This window comes from Mustelus asterias, chromosome 16, assembly GCF_964213995.1.
Source record: "Mustelus asterias chromosome 16, sMusAst1.hap1.1, whole genome shotgun sequence".
Classification (NCBI taxonomy): domain Eukaryota; kingdom Metazoa; phylum Chordata; class Chondrichthyes; order Carcharhiniformes; family Triakidae; genus Mustelus; species Mustelus asterias.
This window is the reverse complement of record NC_135816.1, coordinates 128,487-148,819: the sequence shown is the minus strand read 5'-3', so window position 1 is coordinate 148,819 and position 20,333 is coordinate 128,487. Positions and strand designations below refer to the sequence as shown.

The following is a 20,333-nucleotide window of genomic DNA, read 5'->3' as shown; positions in this document are numbered from 1 at the left end:
GTCACCTCAGCACCTCACTGTACCGCAAGCCCACGGATAACCTCACGATGCTCCACTTCTCCAGCTTCCACCCTAAACACGTTAAAGAAGCCATCCCCTACGGACAAGCCCTCCGTATACACAGGATCTGCTCGGATGAGGAGGATCGCAACAGACACCTCCAGACGCTGAAAGATGCCCTCATAAGAACAGGATATGGCGCTAGACTCATTGATCAACAGTTCCAACGCGCCACAGCGAAAAACCGCACCGACCTCCTCAGAAGACAAACATGTGACACAGTGGACAGAGTACCCTTCGTTGTCCAGTACTTCCCCGGAGCGGAGAAGCTACGGCATCTCCTCCGGAGCCTTCAACATGTCATTGATGAAGACGAACATCTCGCCAAGGCCATCCCCACACCCCCACTTCTTGCCTTCAAACAACCGCACAACCTCAAACAGACCATTGGCGCAGCAAACTACCCAGCCTTCAGGAGAACAGTGACCATGACACCACACAACCCTGCCACAGCAACCTCTGCAAGACGTGCCGGATCATCGACACAGATGCCATCATCTCACGTGAGAACACCATCCACCAGGTACACAGTACATACTCTTGCAACTCGGCCAACGTTGTCTACCTGATACGCTGCAAGAAAGGACGTCCCGAGGCATGGTACATTGGGGAAACCATGCAGACGCTGCGACAACGGATGAATGAACACCGCTCGACAATCACCAGGCAAGACTGTTCTCTTCCTGTTGGGGAGCACTTCAGCGGTCACGGGCATTCGGCCTCTGATATTCGGGTAAGCGTTCTCCAAGGCGGCTTTCGCGACACACGACGGCGCAGAGTCGCTGAGCAGAAACTGATAGCCAAGTTCCGCACACACGAGGACGGCCTCAACCGGGATATTGGGTTCATGGCACACTATTTGTAACCCCCACAGAGTTTCACTGGCTGTCTTGTCTGGAGACAATACACATCTTTTTAGCCTGTCTTGATGCTCTCTCCACTCATGCTGTTTTGTTTCTTAAAGACTTGATTAGTTGTAAGTATTCGCATTCCAACCATTATTCATGTAAATTGAGTTTGTGTCTTTATATGCTCTGTTTGTGAACAGAATTCCCACTCACCTGAAGAAGGGGCTTGCAGCTCCGAAAGCTTGTGTGGCTTTTGCTACCAAATAAACCTGTTGGACTTTAACCTGGTGTTGTTAAACCTCTTACTGTGTTTACCCCAGTCCAACGCCGGCATCTCCACATTCTGTTAGATAGCCAGTTACCTAACCATTCGGCCAAACTTCCCTCTGTCCCACACATCCTTACTTTCCTCATAAGCCGACCGTGGGGGACTTTATCAAACGCCTTACTTAAATCCATGTATATGACATCAACTGCACTACCTTCATCTTCATACTTAGTTACCTCCTCAAAAAATTCTGTCAAATTTGTGAGGCAAGACCTGCCCTTCACAAATCCGTGCTGACTATCCCGGATTAAGCTGCATCTTTCTAAATGGTCGTAAATCTTATCCCTAAGGACCTTTTCCATCAACTTACCGACCACCGAAGTAAGACTAACCAGCCTATAATTACCAGGGTCATTTATATTCCCTTTCTTAAACAGAGGAACCACATTCGCCTCTCTCCAGTCCTCTGGCACCACCCCCGTGGACAGTGAGGAAGCAAAGATCAAAGCCAAAGGCTCTGCTTTCTCATCCCTTGCCTCCCAAAGAATCCTAGGATATATTTCATCAGGCCCAGGGGACTTATCAACCTTCAGTTTATTCAAAATTGCGAGTACATCTTCCCTCCGAACATCTACTTCCTCCAGCCTATCAGCCTGTGACACCCTCTCTTCCTCAACAACATGGCCCCTCTCCTTGGTGAACACCGAAGAAAAGTATTCATTCATCACCTCTCCTATCTCTTCTGACTCCATGCACAAATTCCCACTGCCGTCCTTGACCGGCCCCAGCCTCACCCTGGTCATTCTTTTATTCCTCACATAAGAGTAAAAAGCCTTGGGGTTTTCCTTGATCCGACCCGCCAAGGACTTCTCATGCCCCCTCCTAGCTCTCCTAAGCCCCTTTTTCAGCTCATTTCTTGCTAACTTGTAACCCTCCATCGAGCCAACTGAACCTTGTTTTCTCAACCTAACATACGCTTCCTTCTTCCTCTTGCCAAGACATTCCACCTCTTTTGTGAACCATGGTTCCCTCACTCAGCCATTTCCTCTCTGCCTGGCAGGGACGTACCTATCAAGGACACGCAGTATTTGTTCCTTGAAAAAGTTCCACTTATCATTAGTGCCTTTGCCTGACAATTTTTGTTCCCATGCCCGGATTAAACTCCATCTGCCATTTCTGTACCCAAGTCTCCAATCTATCTATATCCTATTGTATCCTCTGATAATCCCCGGCACTATCAGCAACTCCACCAATCTTCGTGTCATCCGCAAACTCACTAATCAGACCCTCCAGGGGAGATGCAACCCACATTCGGGCATTTACAGCAGCTTTCTCAGCAACTGCCAGCTTCAAAGATGGCACAGACCAAACCTAGCCAGAAACTGTCAAGATGCTGAATCCTCTTCTGTAAAAAACACACCTTCCTTTTCAAAATAAAAATGGTAAATATTTAAGCAGATTGAGTCGCAAATAAAGAGGTAGGTTCTTTACTCAGAGAGTAGTAAGGACGTGGAATGCCCTGCCTGCAGCAGTAGTGGACTCGTCAACATTAAGAGCATTCAAATGGTTACTGGATAAACATATGGATGATATTGGAATAGTGTCGATTAGAGGGGCTTTAGATTGGTTCCACTGGTCGGCGCAACATCGAGGGCCGAAGGGTCTGTACTGCACTGTAATGTTCGATGTTCTATGTTCTATAAATACTGCAGGAAATTGAGATAACTTTGGACAACCGTTTCATGATGTGACTGTAATGCTCCAGAAAGCAGAACTTTTCAGACCTAACTGAAGACTGGCAAATATTTTACGATATAAGTGGATAGTGTGTATTGCTTTACTGTACCTATTCCATGCTGCATCATTTCTGAGGAATCTAGGGCAGCACAGTGGCACAGTGGTTAGCACTGTTATCTCACAGCACCAGGAACCCGGGTCCATTTCCAGTCTTGAGTGATTGTGTGGAGTCTGCACGTTCTCCCTGTGTCTGCATGGGTTTCCTCCAGGTGCTCCGGTTTCCTGGAGAATCGAGGGATACAGACTGAATAAGGGCAAAAGGTTTACTTTTAGTTTCGTTGGGGCATCAGGAAAGCACAGGTTTGGGGGCCGAAGGGCCTGTTCCTGTGCTGTACTTTTCTTTGTTTAGTCTAAAGATGTGCACATTCGGTGGAATAGCCATGGTAAATGTGTTGGGATAGGGCAGGGGGGGGGGGGGGGGGGGGGGCTTGGGTGAGATGCCCTTTCAGAGAGTTGGTGCAGACTCGATGGGCTGGATGGTCTCCTTCTGCACCAAAGATTCTATGGATTCTATGGACAATGTACAGTCTAGTCAGTCTTGCAAATGCAGAGGAGAGGCAGCAAGTGAGGGACAAGTGGGAGGAGGTGATCTATGGGAGGGATGCGAAGGAGACAATAGGCACATGGCAGTGAATGAGGAGCAAGTCTTCCCAAGGGGATAGAACATAGAACATTACGGCCCTCGATGTTGCGCCGACCTGTGAAACCAATCTAAAGCCCATCTAACCTACACTATTCCAATATCATCCATATATTTATACAATGACCATTTAAATGCCCTTAATGTTGGCGAGTCCACTACTGTTGCAGGAAGGGCATTCCACGCCCTTACTACTCTCTGAGTAAAGAACCTACCTCTGGCATCTGTCCTATATCTCTCACCCCTCAATTTAAAGCTATGTCCCCTCGTGCTAGCCAGGAAAAAGGCTCTCACTGTCCACCCTACCTAATCCTCTGATCATCTTGTATGCCTCTATTAAGTCACCTCTCAACCTTCTTCTCTCTAATGAAAACAGCCTCAAGTCCCTCAGCCTTTCCTCATCAGACCTTCCCACCATACCAGGCAACATCCTGATAAATCTCCTCTGCACCCTTTCCAATGCGTCCACATCCTTCCTATAATGCGGCGACCAGAACTGTACGCAATACTCCAAGTGCGGCCGCACCAGAGTTTTGTACAGCTGCAACATGGCCTCATGGCGCCGAAACGCAATCCCTCTACCAATGAAAGCTAACACACCGTATGCCTTCTTAACAACCCTGTCAACCTGGGTGCCAACTTTCAGGGATCTATGCACATGGACACCGAGATCTCTCTGCTCATCCACACTACCAAGTATCTTACCATTAGCCCAGTACTCTGTATTCCTGTTAGTCCTTCCAAAGTGAATCACCTCACACTTTTCCGCATTAAACTCCATTTGCCACCTCTCAGCCCAGCTCTGCAGCTTATCTATGTCCCTCTGTAACCTGCAACATCCTTCCGCACTTTATAAAAATGACAAACAACAGTGGCCCCAAAACAGATCCTTGCGGTACACCACTAGTAACTGAACTCCAGGATGAACATTTCCCATCAACCACCACCCTCTGTCTTCTTACAGCTAGCCAATTCCTGATCCAAACTGCTAAATCACCCTCAATCCCATGCCTCCGTATTTTCTGCAATAGCTTACCGTGGGGAACCTTATCAAATGCTTTACTGAAATCCATATACACCACATCAACTGCTTTACCCTCATCCACCCCTTTGGTCACCTTCTCAAAGAACTCAATAAGGTTTGTGAGGCACGACCTATGCTTCACAAAACCATGTTGACTATCCCTAATCAAATTATTCCTTTCTAGATAATTATAAATCCTATCTCTCATAATCCTTTCCAAAACTTTGCCCAAAACAGAAGTAAGGCACACTGGTCTATAATTACCAGGGTTGTCTCTACTCCCTTTCTTGAACAAGGGGACAACATTTGCTATCCTCCAGTCTTCTGGCACTATTCCTGTAGTCAATGACGACATAAAGATCAAAGCCAAAGGCTCTGTAATCTCCTCCCTCGCCTCCCAGAGAATCCGAGGATAAATCCCATCCGGCCCAGGGGACTTAGCTATTTTCACACTTTCCAGAATTGCTAACACCTCCTCCTTATGAACCTCAATCCCGTCTAGTCCAATACCCTGTATCTCAGTATTCTCCTCGACAACATTGTCTTTTTCCTGTGTGAATACTGGCGAAAAATATTCATTTAGCACCTCTCATATCTCTTTGGACTCCACGCACAACTTCCCACGACTGTCCTTGATGGCCCTAATCTTACCCTAGTCATTCTTTTATTCCTGACATACCTATAGAAAGCTTTAGGGTTTTCTTTGATCCTACCTGCCAAAGACTTCTCATGTCCTCTCCTGGCTCTTCTTAGCTCTCTCTTTAGGTCCTTCCCGGCTAACTTGTAACTCTCAAGCGCCCTAACTGAGCCTTCACGTCTCATCTTTACATAAGTCTCCTTCTTCCTCTTCACAAGAGATTCAACTTCTTCAGTAAACCACGGTTCCCTCGCTCGACCACTTCCTCCCTGTCTGACAGGTACATACTTATATATCGGAATAAACCAGTGCCACCATCCAACAATGACATCAGCAATGGGAAAAGTGGCACAAATGTTGGCACCGCAATGGGCACTGGAAACTGTTCCTGTTTGACATCAGGAGTTACACTGAATCAAAGATACATGAATAATGGGTCCTTGTTATCACTGTCATCTTGGGTTGTGTGACTTTAGTGTCACTGTCTGTGGTTTGTTAACACTGGAATTTAATTTTTAATGACACACGTACATTTACAGGTATCACCTACAATGACATCAGAGGAACTGACCAATCAGGTGCTAGATATGAAGAACATATTAGCTGATGAGCAGGAGGTCTGGGTTACCTTTGAAGCAATTGAAAATGGGGAATTGGGTGAGTTGTCAAATCTTTTCACTGGCTGAGTGGCTGATTTTTTTTCCTGTGAGTGAATGGTTTCATAAACAATTTGCCTTTGCCTCAGAATGCTGGGCTTCTGTCGCAATGTTGATTTGTGGAAACTGTATAATCACAATCGCTTTGCACTATCTGACCTCCTTATTGGGTGATTGAATGTTTCCCAATATTCACAGAGCGGCCACTCCACCCAAAGGATAAGGTTTTGGAACAAGCTCTCCAATGGTGCAAACTCTCCGAGCCCAGCTCAGCCTATCTGGTCGTTAAGAAACTCCCTACAGGAGAAGGAGGAAATCTTTTCTCAGGTAAAGTTCATCACAACCATGACATAAAAGTGAGACGTAGAGCATGTAATCGGCACAATTGTAACGGAGCAGGACACTTTGCCCCTATTTTGCACAAAACCTGGTCCCCGCTCAGGGTCTAAATTAAAAAAAAAAGACCTGAGTTACTTACATGCACTGTGCTGTCTTGTTTAACCCAATGCTGCACTTTTGCTTCAATAAAGTTTGTTTTGCTAATCAATGATCAGAACGGATGAGGTGAAATTAAACTTTAGCAGCAAAACTGGAGTGAAAATATCAAGTAAAGTTTGTGATAAACCACTGTCGCTGAGGATGAATTTCACTCTGATTGTGGGCGGAACAGTTTTGTTCTGTTCATTCAAATCTGATTGATAAACAAATATCAGGGATATAACATCCTGTCGTGCTTATTCATATTAATTCCCATTTGCATCAAATGCAGTATGAATCTGGTTGAACCTGTCCAAGTGTTCTCATGTGACTATAGCAGTCCAGCTCCCACAGGAAGCATTGACAGCTCAGGTTCTCTTGTCTCTGGCTGAAGTTCACAATGATTGTTGACACAGGTTAAGTGGTTTCAAGAGTTTGTGGTGTGTTCTGATCTAACAGATATTAATTGCCTTGCAAACCATATCCCAAAGGGAAACTTGGCAAATGTATCTCAACTCCTTTTTTGTATCCTGAACACAAGAAAATAATATTCCCAAATCCAGAATCTACAAATTTAAGGAATAATTTTGAAATTTTAAACATTAAGTTAAATTATTTATGAAAACCATAGAATCATAGAGTGCAGATGAGCCCTTTGGTCCATCGAGTCCGCACCGACACATTAGAAACACCTGAACTCCCACCTAATCCCATCTGCCAGCACTTGGCCCATAGCCCTGAATGTTATGATGTGCCAAGTGTTCATCCAGATACTTTTTAAAGGATGTGAGGCAACCCGCCTCCACCACCTGAGTAGAAAGGGTTGAGAGCTTCAAGTTCTTAGGTGTCCAGATCACCAACAACCTGTCCTGGTCCCCCCATGCCAACACTATAGTTAAGAAAGCCCACCAACGCCTCTACTTTCTCAGAAGACTAAGGAAATGTCAGCTACAACTCTCAACAACTTTTACAGATGCATTCTTTCTGGTGGTGTCAGAAAGCATTCTTTCTGGTTGTGTCAGAGCTTGGTATGGGCTCCTGCTCTGCCCAAGACCACAAGGAACTACAAAAGATCATGAATGTAGCCCAATCTATCACGCAAACCAGCCTCCCATCCGTTGACTCTGTCTACACTTCCTGCTGCCTCAGCAAAGCAACCAGCATAATTAAGGACCCCACGCATCCCAGACATTCTCTCTTCTACCTTCTTCCTTCGGGAAAAAGATACAAAAGTCTGAGGTCACATAGCAACCAACTCAAGAACAGCTTCTTCCCTGCTGCCGTCAGACTTTTGAATGGACCGACCTTGCATTAAGTTGATCTTTCTCTACACCCTAGCTATGAATGTAACACTACATTCTGCACTCTCTCCATTCCTTCTCTATGAACGATATGTTTTGTCTGAATAACGCGCAAGAAATAATACTTTTCACTGTATGTTAATACATGTGACAATAATAAATCAAATCAAATCAAAAACCCTCCCAGGCAGTGCATTCCATATCATCAACACCCTCTGGATAAAAAAGTTTTTCCTCATACCCCCCGAAGCCTCCTACCCCTCAGTTTGAACATATGTCCCCTTGTGACTGATCCTTCAACGAAGGGGAACAGCTGCTCTTTATCCGCTCTGTCCATGTCTCTCATAATCTTGTACACCTCAATCAGGTCGCCCCTCAGTCTTCTCTGCCCCATCAAAAACAATCCAAGCCGATCCAACCTCTCTTTGTAACTTAAATATTCCATCCCAGGCAGAATCCTGGTGAATCTCCTCTGCACCCCCTCCAGTCCAATCACATCCATCCTATAATGTAGCGACAAGAACTGCACACAGTACTCTGGCTATAGCCTCACCAAAGTTCTATACAACTCCAACATGACTTCCCTGCTTTTGTAACCTATGCCTTTTTCACCACCCTACTAACATGTCCTTCCACCTTCAGAGATCTATGGACAAACATGCCAAGGTCTCTTTGTTCCACAGAACTTCCTAGTATCATACCATTCATTGAATACTTCCTTGTTAAATTACTCCTTCCAAAGTGTATCACCTCACACTTTTTAGGGTTAAATTCCATCTGCCACTTATCTGCCCATTTGACCATTCTATCTATATCTTCCTGTAACCCAAGACACTCCGCCTCACTGTAACCACCCGTCCAATCTTTGTGTCATCCACAAACTTACAAATCCTACCCACCACATAGTCATCTATGGGGCCTTAACAGATATCTTCACATCCTGTTTGACCACAGACAAGGTTCCAGAGAACTGGAGAATAGTCAGTGTTGTTCTCTTGTTTAAGAAAGGCAGCAGGAATAATCCAGCAAATTATAGGCCGGTGAGCCTGACGTCAGTGGTGGGGAAGCTTTTGGAGAAGATACCGCAAGGACAGGATATATGCACATTTGGAGGAAAATGGACTAATTAGTGACAGGCAGCATGGTTTTCTACGGGAAAGGTCATGTCTCATCAACTTGATTGAGTTTTTTGAAGAGGTGACAAAGAAAATTGATGAGGGAAGAGCTGTGGATGTTGTTTCTATGGACTTCAGTAAGGCATTTGAGAAGGTCCCACATGGCAGACTAGTACAAAAACTAAAATCACATGGGATTCAGGGTGGGCTGGCTAGATGGATACAGAACGGGCTTGGTTATAGAAGACAGAAAGCAACATTGGAAGGGTGTGTTGCAGAATGTATCCGATCGCTTGCCTCCCTCCAGCCCAGACCAAACCCCATGCAGAGTGGCGGTAGGACCCCCAGCCCCACCAATCACCCCTAGGCCTTGCCCACAATAGGCTCTGCCCAGTTGGCACTGCCCGATGCTCAGTGGGCAGTGCCAAGTTGTCCTCTGGGCATGGGCACTTTGCCCCTTGTGCGGTGACAGAGGGCACAGGCTGGCACTGCCAGGGTGCCCATGCTAAGGGAGCACCACCCCCCCTGCTGTCTGACCCCCTGGGGGGGCTCCGATTGCCCCCCATTCATTCTGGCGGGGTCTCGCGCTCGTTCCCTGAATGGGGGGAGCTACTCTAATCCCCGCCGGAATGAAGTACTCCTGACGGGTGGGAGATTCTATCGGGACCTGAAAGTTCCCGATAATGACATGCTAAACATATCTAAAATACATTTTAAAAAGATTCCAATGACTTACCTCTCTTCCTGCCGGTTTCCAGTGTGGTCTGGACACCGACTGTTCTCCAGCTCTGGGAGATGTGCATGCGTTCCTGGCGCATGCGCAAATCCCGGTAAAAGGACGACGACGTGATTCTCCCGTCCGGACCTACCAGAAAAGTTGTGGGTCGTAATGGGAGGATCGGGCCCATTGTTTCTTGCATGCTATACAGACAAAGCATACCGTTCATAGAGATGGAATGGAGAAAGTGCAGTATGTAGCATTACAGTCATAGCTAGGGTGTAGAGAAAGATCAACTGAGTGCGATGTAGGTCCATTCAAAAGTCTGACAGCAGCAGGGAAGAAGCTGTTCTTGAGTCAGTTGGTACGTGACCTCAGACTTTTGTATCTTTTTTCCGAAGGAAGAAGGTGGAAGAGAGAATGTCCAGGGTGCGTGGGGTCCTTAATTATGCTGGCTGCTTTGATGTTGAGAGGTATAGATAGTATAGATCGGGTGGATTCTCAGAGGCTTTTCCCAGGGCTGAAATGGCTGCTACGAGAGGACACAGGTTTAAGGTGCTGGGGAGTAGGTACAGAGGAGATGTCAGGAGTAAATTTTTCACTCAGATGGTGGTGGGTGAGTGGAATTGGCTGCCGTCAATGGTGGTGGAGACAAACTCGATGGGGTCTTTTAAGAGACTTCTGGATGACTACATGGGACTTAATAGGATTGAGGGTTATAGGTAAGCCTATATATAGGCCTAGGTAGGTAGGGACATGACCGGCACAACTTGTGGGTCGAAGGGCCTGTTTGTGCTGTAGTGTTTTCTATGTTCTATGCTTTGCCGAGGCAACGGGAAGTGTAGACAGAGTCAATGGATGGGAGGCTGGTTTGCTGGATGGGTTGGGCTACTTTCATGACCTTTTGTAGTTTCTTGCGGTCTTGGGCAGAGCAGGAGCCATACTAAGCTGTGATACAACCAGAAAGAATGCTTTCTATGGTGCATCTGTAAAAGTTGCAGTTAGTGTCACAAGTAAGCTTACATTAACACTGCAATGAAGTTACTGTGAAAATCCCCCAGTCGCCACACTCCAGCGCCTGTTCTGGTACACTGAGGGAGAATTTAGCATGGCCAATGCTCCCTAACCAGCACATTTTTCAGACTGTGGGAGGAAACCGGAGCACCCGGAAGAAACCCACGCAGACACAGAGAGAACGTGCAAACTCCACACAGACAGTGACCCAAGCTGGGAATTGAATCTGGGTCCCTGGCGCTGTGAGGCAGCAGTGCTAACCACTGTGCCACCGTGCCACCATCCAAGCTACTCGAGTTCAAGTACAGTTTGCAGACTTTAATGGCTGCTTTTCAGTCCCTGCCACGAGAATGTTGTCTGCTTTAACTTTATGTTTTAGTGCATAAATCCAGCTGTTTTGTGAGGAGCTAACTACCTGTTTTTAAAAAATATTTGACAGCAAATAAAAGTGAATCTCCAAAGTGCGGCATCTTGAAGTGTCGAGAGGAACCACCAAAACTTCTGTCTGGAAACAAATTCCATGAGCGGTATTTTGTTCTACGGGATCGTAAGCTGCTTCTTTTTAAGGATAAAAAGGTAAATTGTCAGCTCTGTTTCTATCTGACATGAGGGTGCAAAAAGTGGTGTCATTATTGCCTGGGGCGGCAGCAATACTTTGTGTTTATCTGGGGGAGGAATTAAACACAACAGGATTCTAAAAAATCTGAAACCGATAATGATTCCAATCCTCTGACAACAGGATTTGTGAAGATTCTGCTATTTACCAGGACCCCTTTAGCCAGGTAATTGGGTGATAGAATGATATTGCAGTCAGTTAGATGGACATTGATTCACTGAAATCAGTGACTACTTCAATATCAGTTTATTGGTGCCTGGGGTGACTGAAAATTGAAATGTGAGTGATAAATATTTTCTGATTGGAGGAATGTTACACAGGCAGCCAGCTACATTTAAATAAAAACATTGCTTACAGATAGCTTAGAGGAATCTCAGCTGAGGCAGAGAGAGGAATATCACAGAGCTATGGTTCTCGATCAATCTCCGGATTAGATAGATTGGAGAAGAGAAGGTTGAGAGGTGATTTGATAGAGGTATTCAGAATTACAAGGATTCTGGACAGAGGACAGTAGAGTCATAGAGGTTTACAGCATGGAAACAGGCCCTTCGGCCCAACTTGTCCATGCCGCCCTTTTTTTTTAAGACCCCTAAGCTGATCCCAATTGCCCGCATTTGGCCCATATCCCTCTAGGCGGCACGGTAGCACAGTGGTTAGCACTGCTGCTTCACAGCTCCAGGGTCCTGGGTTCGATTCCCGGCTCGGGTCACTGTCTGTGTGGAGTTTGCACATTCTCCTCGTGTCTGTGTGGGTTTCCTCCGGGTGCTCCGGTTTCCTCCCACAGTCCAAAGATGTGCGGGTTAGGTTGATTGGCCAGGTTAAAAATTGCCCCTTAGATTCCTGAGATGCGTAGGTTAGAGGGATTAGCGGGTAAATATGTGGGGGTAGGGCCTGGGAGGGATTGTGGTCAGTGCAGACTCGATGGGCCGAATGGCCTCCTTCTGCACTGTAGGGTTTCTATGATTCTATACCCATTTAACCCTTGCAACTATCTAAATGCTTTTTAAAAGACAAAATTGTACCCGCCTCTATGACGAGCTCTGGCAGTTTGTTCCAGACACTCACCACCCTCTGTGTGAGAAAATTGCCCCTCTGGACACTTTTGTATCTCTCACCTTAAACCTATGCCCTCTAGTTTTAGACTCCCCTACCTTTGGGAAAAGATATTGACTATCTAGCTGAAGTATGCCCCTCATTATTTTAAAGACCTCAATAAAATCACCTTTAAGCCTCCTATGCCCCAGGAAAAAAAAGTCCCAGTCTATCCAGCCTCTCCTTCTCGGGACCGGATGGGATGTACCCCAGGTTACTGTGGGAGGCGAGGGAGGAGATTGCGGAGCCTTTGGCGATGATCTTTGCATCGTCGATGGAGACGGGAGAGGTTCCGGAGGATTGGAGGATTGCAGATGTGGTCCCTATATTCAAGAAAGGGAACAGGGACAGCCCGGGAAATTACCGACCGGTGAGTCTAACCTCAGTGGTTGGTAAGTTGATGGAGAGGATCCTGAGAGACAGGATTTATGATCATCTAGAGAAGTTTAGTATGATCAAAAGTAGTCAGCACGGCTTTGTCAAGGGCAGGTCGTGCCTTACCAGCCTGGTTGAGTTCTTTGAAAATGTGACCAAACACATTGACGAAGGAAGAGCGGTGGATGTGGTCTATATGGACTTCAGCAAGGCGTTCGATAAGGTCCCCCATGCAAGACTTCTTGAGAAAGTGAGAGGGCATGGGATCCAAGGGGCTGTTGCCTTGTGGATCCAGAACTGGCTTGCCTGCAGAAGGCAGAGAGTGGCTGTGGAGGGGTCTTTCTCTGCATGGAGGTCAGTGACCAGTGGAGTGCCCCAGGGATCTGTTCTGGGACCCTTGCTGTTTGTCATTTTCATAAATGACCTGGATGAGGAAGTGGAGGGATGGGTTGGTAAGTTTGCTGACGACACCAAGGTAGGTGGTGTTGTGGATAGTTTGGAGGGATGTCAGAAGTTGCAGCGAGACATAGATAGAATGCAAGACTGGGCGGAGAAGTGGCAGATGGACTTCAACCCGGATAAGTGTGTAGTGATCCATTTTGGCAGATCCAGTGGGATGAAGCAGCAGTATAATATGAAGGGTACCATTCTTAGCAGTGTAGAGGATCAGAAGGACCTTGGGGTCCGGGTCCATAGGACTCTTAAATCGGCCTCGCAGGTGGAGGATGCGGTCAAGAAGGCGTACGGCGTACTGGCCTTCATTAATCGAGGGATTGAGTTTAGGAGTCGGGAGATAATGCTGCAGCTTTATAGGACCCTGGTTAGACCCCACTTGGAGTACTGCACGCAGTTCTGGTCACCTCATTACAGGAAAGATGTTGAAGCCATTGAAAGGGTGCAGAGGAGATTTACAAGGATGTTGCCTGGATTGGGGGGCATGCCTTATGAGGATAGGTTGAGGGAGCTTGGTCTCTTCTCCCTGGAGAGACGAAGGATGAGAGGTGACCTGATAGAGGTTTACAAGATGTTGAGAGGTCTGGATAGGGTAGACTCTCAGAGGCTATTTCCAAGGGCTGAAATGGTTGCTACGAGAGGACACAGGTTTAAGGTGCTAGGGGGTAGGTACAGAGGAGATGTCAGGGGTAAGTTTTTCACTCAGAGGGTGGTGGGTGAGTGGAATCGGCTGACGTCGGTGGTGGTGGAGGCAAACTCGTTGGGGTCTTTTAAGAGACTTCTGGATGAGTACATGGGATTTAATGGGATTGAGGGCTATAGATAGGCCTAGAGGTAGGGATATGATCAGCGCAACTTGTGGGCCGAAGGGCCTGTTTGTGCTGTGGCTTTCTATGTTCTATGTTCTATAACTTAATCCTTCAAGTCCCGGTAGCATCCTAGTAAATCTTTTCTGCACTCTTTCTATTTTAATAATATCCTTTCTATAATAGGGTGACCAGAATTGCACACAGTATTCCAAGTGTGGCCTTACCAATGTCTTGTACAACTTCAACAAGACGCCCCAACTCCTGTATTCAATGTTCTGACTGATGAAACCAAGCATGCCGAATGCCGCCTTCACCACTCTGTCCACCTGTGACTCCACTTTCAAAGAGCTATGAACATGTACCACTAGATCTCTTTGTTCTGTAACTCTCCCCAACGCCCTACCATTAACTGAGTAAGTCCTGCTCTGGTTCAATCTACCAAAATGCATCACTTTGCATTTGTCTAAATTCAACTCGATCTGCCATTCGTCAGCCCACTGGCCCAATTGATCAAGATCCCGTTGCAATTGGAGATAACTTTCTTCACTGTCCACTATGCCACCAATCTTAGTATCATCCGCAAACTTACTAACCATGCCTCCTATATTCTCATCCAAATCATTTATATAAATGACAAATAACAGTGGACCCACCACTGATCCCTGAGGCACACCGCTGGTCACAGGCCTCCAGTTTGAAAAACAACCCTCTACAACTACGCTCTGGCTTCTGTCAAGAAGTCAACTTTGTATCCATTTAGATACCTCACCCTGGATCCCGTGAGATTTAACTTTTTGCAACAACCTACCATGCGGTACCTTGTCAAAGGCCTTGCTAAGGTCCATGTAGACAACATCAGCTTCACTGCCCTCATCTACCTTCTTGGTTAACCCTTCAAAAAACTCAATCAAATTTGTGAGACATGATTTTCCACTCACAAAGCCATGCTGACTGTCCCTAATCAGTCCTTGCGTCGCTAAATGCCTGTAGATCCTGTCTCTCAAAATACCTTCCAACAATTTACCCACTACAGATGTGAGGCTCACTGGCCTGTAGTTCCCAGGCTTTTCCCTGCAGCCCTTTCTAAACAAAGACACAACATTTGCCACTCTCCAATCTTCAGGCACCTCACCCGTGACTATCGATGATTCAAGTATCTCAGCGAGGGGACCCGCAATTTCCTCCCTAGCCTCCCACAATGTCCTGAGATACACTTCATCAGGTCCCAGGGATTTATCTATCTTGATGTGCTTTAAGACTTCCAGCACCTCCTTCTCTGGGATATGTACATTCCTCAAGACATCACTATTTGTTTCCCCAAGTTCCCTAACATCCATGCTTTTCTCAACAATAAATACTGATGAGAAATATTCATTTAGGATCTCACCCATCTCTTGTGGATCCGCACATAGATGATAGATGACCTTGTTGATCCTTAAGAGGTCCTACTCTCTCCCTTGTTAATCTTTTGCCCTTTATGTATTTGTAGAAGCTCTTTGGATTCTCCTTTGCCTTATCTGCCAAAACAATCTCATGTCCCCTTTTAGCCCTCCTGATTTCTCTCTTAACTTTACTCCTACACCCCCTATACTCTTCAAGGGATTCACTTGACCCCCAGCTGCCTATGCATGTCATGTGTCTCTTTCTTCTTCTTGACCAGGGCCTCAATATCCCAAGTCATCCAGGATTCCCTACTTCTGCCAGCCTTGCCCTTCACTCTAAGAGAAATGTACTTATCCTGAACCCTGGTTAACACACTTTTGAAAGCGTGCCACGTACCAGACGTCCCTTTGCCTTCCCACAGACTCCTCCAATTAACTTTTTAAAGTTCCTGCCTGATACCATCAAAATTGGCCTTGCCCCAATTTAGAATTTTAACTTTTGGGCCAAACCTATCATTCTCCATCGCGATCTTAAAACCAAGAGAATTATGGTCACTGGTCCCAAAGTGATCCCTCACTAACAGTAGAGTCATAGAGTTGCCAGCCATGGCAACCCCTCAATGTGAAGATGAACTCCACTCAAGGTTGCCAGTTTCTGGCGTGGGTCTTCATGTAACTAAACCAGCCAATTCTCAACACACAGATCTTTGGGCAGATGGGGCCAGGGATGTCTCTTGAGGTAGTGGGACCCAGAATGCAGGATTTCCTTCTCTTTCTTTACTTCCCTGCCACCACTCTGCCTCATGATGAAGATGTTGGGACTTAACGCAACTTGATTGACAAGTTGTGATTCTGAAAGATTGGTAGCAAGCTTCAGTCAGCCAGTACTCAGCAAAAATATATTCCGGTGATAAAGAAGGACTGTAAGAAAAGGGATAAACACAGTAAGAAGTTTAACAACACCAGGTTAAAGTCCAGCAGGTTTATTTGGTAGCAAAAGCCACACAAGCTTTCGGAGCTGCAAGCCCCTTCTTCAGGTGAGTGGGAATTCTGTTCACAAACAGAGCATATAAAGACACAAACTCAATTTACATGAATAATGGTTGGAATGCGAATACTTACAACTAATCAAGTCTTTAAGAAACAAAACAGCATGAGTGGAGAGAGCATCAAGACAGGCTAAAAAGATGTGTATTGTCTCCAGACAAGACAGCCAGTGAAACTCTGTGGGGGTTACAAATAGTGTGCCATGAACCCAATATCCCGGTTGAGGCCGTCCTCATGTGTGCGGAACTTGGCTATCAGTTTCTGCTCAGCGACTCTGCGCCGTCGTGTGTCGCGAAGGCCGCCTTGGAGAACGCTTACCCGAATATCAGAGGCCGAATGCCCGTGACCGCTGAAGTGCTCAGGAAGAGAACAGTCTTGCTTGGTGATTGTCGAGCGGTGTTCATTCATCCGTTGTCGCAGCGTCTGCATAGTTTCCCCAATGTACCATGCCTCAGGACATCCTTTCTTGCAGCGTATCAGGTAGACAACGTTGGCCGAGTTGCAAGAGTATGTACCGTGTACCTGGTGGATGGTGTTCTCACGTGAGATGATGGCAACTGTGTCGATGATCCGGCACGTCTTGCAGAGGTTGCTGTGGCAGGGTTGTGTGGTGTCATGGTCACTGTTCTCCTGAAGGCTGGGTAGTTTGCTGTGGACAATGGTCTGTTTGAGGTTGTGCGGTTGTTTGAAGGCAAGAAGTGGGGGTGTGGGGATGGCCTTGGCGAGATGTTCGTCTTCATCAATGACATGTTGAAGGCTCCGGAGAAGATGCCGTAGCTTCTCTGCTCCGGGGAAGTACTGGACAACGAAGGGTACTCTGTCCACTGTGTCCCGTGTTTGTCTTCTGAGGAGGTCGGTGCGGTTTTTCGCTGTGGCGCGTTGGAACTGTTGATCAATGAGTCAAGCGCCATATCCTGTTCTTATGAGGGCATCTTTCAGCGTCTGGAGGTGTCTGTTGCGATCCTCCTCATCCGAGCAGATCCTGTGTATACGGAGGGCTTGTCCGTAGGGGATGGCTTCTTTAACGTGTTTAGGGTGGAAGCTGGAGAAGTGGAGCATCGTGAGGTTATCCGTGGGCTTGCGGTACAGTGAGGTGCTGAGGTGACCGTCCTTAATGGAGATGCGTGTGTCCAAGAATGCAACCGATTCCGGAGAGTAGTCTATCGTGAGTCTGATGGTGGGATGGAACTTGTTGATGTCATCATAGAGTTGTTTCAGTGATTGTTCACCATGAGTCCAAAGGAAGAAAATGTCATCGATGTATCTAGTGTATAGCATCGGTTGAAGGTCCCGTGCTGTGAAGAAGTCTTGTTCGAACCTGTGCATGAAGATGTTGGCATATTGAGGTGCGAATTTGGTCCCCATGGCTGTTCCGTGTGTCTGGATGAAGAACTGGTTGTTGAAGGTGAAGATATTGTGGTCCAGGATGAAGCGGATGAGATGTAAAATTGCATCTGGAAACTGGCAGTTGTTGGCGCTGAGCACTGAGGCCGTTGCAGCAATGCCATCGTCATGGGGGATGCTGGTGTAGAGTGCCGAGACATCCATTGTGACGAGGAGCGCTCCTGGTTCAACTGCTCCATGTGTGCCGAGTTTCTGTAGGAAGTCCGTCGTGTCGCGACAAAAGCTGGGGGTTCTTTGTACAATGGGTTTCAGGATGCCCTCGACATAGCCGGAGAGGTTCTCGCACAGGGTCCCATTGCCCGATACGATGGGACGGCCGGGTGTGTTTGCCTTGTGTATCTTCGGGAGGCAGTAGAGATCTCCAACGCGGGGAGTACGTGGGATGAGAGCACGGAGGGTGTTCTGAAGGTCCGGATCTATGGTCTTGATCAGAGTGTTGAGTTGACGGGTGATACGCTGCAAGAAAGGATGTCCCGAGGCAGGGTACATTGGGGAAACTATGCAGACGCTGCGACAACGGATGAATGAACACCGCTCGACAATCACCAGGCAAGACTGTTCTCTTCCTGTTGGGGAGCACTTCAGCGGTCACGGGCATTCGGCCTCTGATATTCGGGTAAGCGTTCTCCAAGGTGGCCTTCGCGACACACAACGGCGCAGAGTCGCTGAGCAGAAACTGATAGCCAAGTTCCACACACACGAGGACAGCCTCAACCGGGATATTGGGTTCATGTCCCACTATTTGTAACCCCCACAGAGTTTTGATTAGTTGTAAGTATTAGCATTCCAACCATTATTCATGTAAATTGAGTTTGTGTCTTTATATGCTCTGTTTGTGAACAGAATTCCCACTCACCTGAAGAAGGGGCTTGCAGCTCCGAAAGCTTGTGTGGCTTTTGCTACCAAATAAACCTGTTGGACTTTAACCTGGTGTTGTTAAACTTCTTACTGTGTTTACCCCAGTCCAACGCCGGCATCTCCACATCAGAAAAGGGATAGCCAGCCGTGGATCACGAAGGAAATAAAGGAGAGTATTAAATTAAAAACCGATGTGTACAGAGTGGCCAAAAATAGTGCAGACTTAGAAGATTGGGAAAGCTTTAAAAAACAACAAAGAATGACTAAGAAAGCGATAAAGAAAGGAAAGATAGATTATGAAACTAAACTAGCTCTAAACATAAAAAATAATCGTAAAAGTTTTTACAAATATATAAAAAGGAATAGAGTGGCTAGAGTGAATGTTGGACTATCATCAGGTGGTCACACCAGGGCCACGGGAGGAGGCCAAGTGGGTGACGGCCAGGAAGGGTAAGGCTAGGGTGGTTGAGAGCACCCCGGTGGATTTGCCCCTGCACAACAAGTACTCCTGCTTGAGTACCAAAATGCATTACCTCGCATTTGTCTAAATTCAACTCCATCAGTGGGGAAGGGATTCAGGTTCCTGGACCATTGGGACCTCATTAGGGTCAGGTGTGACCTGTACACAAAACACGGGTGGCACTTGAATCCCAGGGGGACCAATATCCTGGCAGGAAGGTTGGCTAAGGCTACTGGGGAGAGTTTAAACTAGATGGGTTGGGGGGAGGGGATCAAAATGAGGTGACTGAGAGTGAGGAAGGTAGCTCGCAAACAGAGAAGGGTTATAGGCAGTGCAAAAGGGCAGATGGACAGGGAATAGAGAAGGGGAGAGGTCAGACCAAAGGATTGAGATGTGTTTACTTTAATGCCAGGAGTATAGTGAATAAAGGGGATGAGCTCAGAGCGTGGATCGATGCCTGGAAGTGTGATGTGGTGGCCATTACAGAGACTTGGATGTCTCAGGGACAGGACTGGATACTCCAGGTGCCGGGATTCAGATGTTTCAGGAAGGACAGGGAGGGAGGCAAGAGAGGGGGTGGAGTGGCACTGCTGATCAGGGATAGTGTCACAGCTGCAGAGAAGGTGTACGCTGTGGAGGGATTGTCCACCGAGTCTCTGTGGGTGTAAGTTCAGAGTGGGAAGGGGCCAGCCACTTTGCTGGGAGTTTTCTATAGGCCGCCCAATAGTAACAGGGAGGTGGAGGAGCAGATAGGGAAACAGATCCTGGAGAGATGCAGTAATAGCAGAGTTGTTGTGATGGGAGACTTTAATTTCCCAAACATAGATTGGAACATCCCTCGGGTAAGGGATTGGATGGGGAAGAGTTCGTTGGGTGTGTTCAGGAGGGTTTCCTGACACAGCATGTGGACAAGCCTACAAGAGGAGAGGCTGTACTTGATCTGATACTGACCAATGAACCTGGACAGGTGTCAGATCTCTCAGTGGGAGAGCATCTTGGGGATAGCGATCATAACTCTATCTCCTTTAGGCTTGCATTGGAAAAAGAGAGGATCAGGCAAGCTAGGAAAGTGTTTATATGGAGTAAGGGGAAATATGAAGACATAAGGCAGCAAATTAGAGGAGTAAATTGGAAGGAGGTATTCTCGGGGAAATGTATTGAAGAGAGGTGGCAGTTTTTCAAGGAATGTCTGTCTAGAGTTCTACAGGACAACATTCCGAGCAGAGAGGGAGGTGTTGGTCGGTTAAAGGAACCGTGGTGCACGAAAGCTGTGCGGGACCTA

General features: G+C 46.9%; 1 protein-coding gene across 5 annotated transcripts in view; it reads left to right on the top strand.

Moving 5' to 3' along the window:
- Window positions 1-20,333, top strand: part of arap3 (ArfGAP with RhoGAP domain, ankyrin repeat and PH domain 3) — a 482,966-nt gene that overhangs the window by 352,001 nt on the left and 110,632 nt on the right. For all 5 annotated transcript variants that reach the window (XM_078231730.1, XM_078231729.1, XM_078231727.1 and 2 more), the window contains 3 exons: window positions 5,814-5,931; window positions 6,129-6,257; window positions 10,995-11,131. In XM_078231730.1, the coding sequence (XP_078087856.1) occupies window positions 5,814-5,931; window positions 6,129-6,257; window positions 10,995-11,131 (384 nt within the window). The remainder of the gene's footprint in view (window positions 1-5,813; window positions 5,932-6,128; window positions 6,258-10,994; window positions 11,132-20,333) is intronic.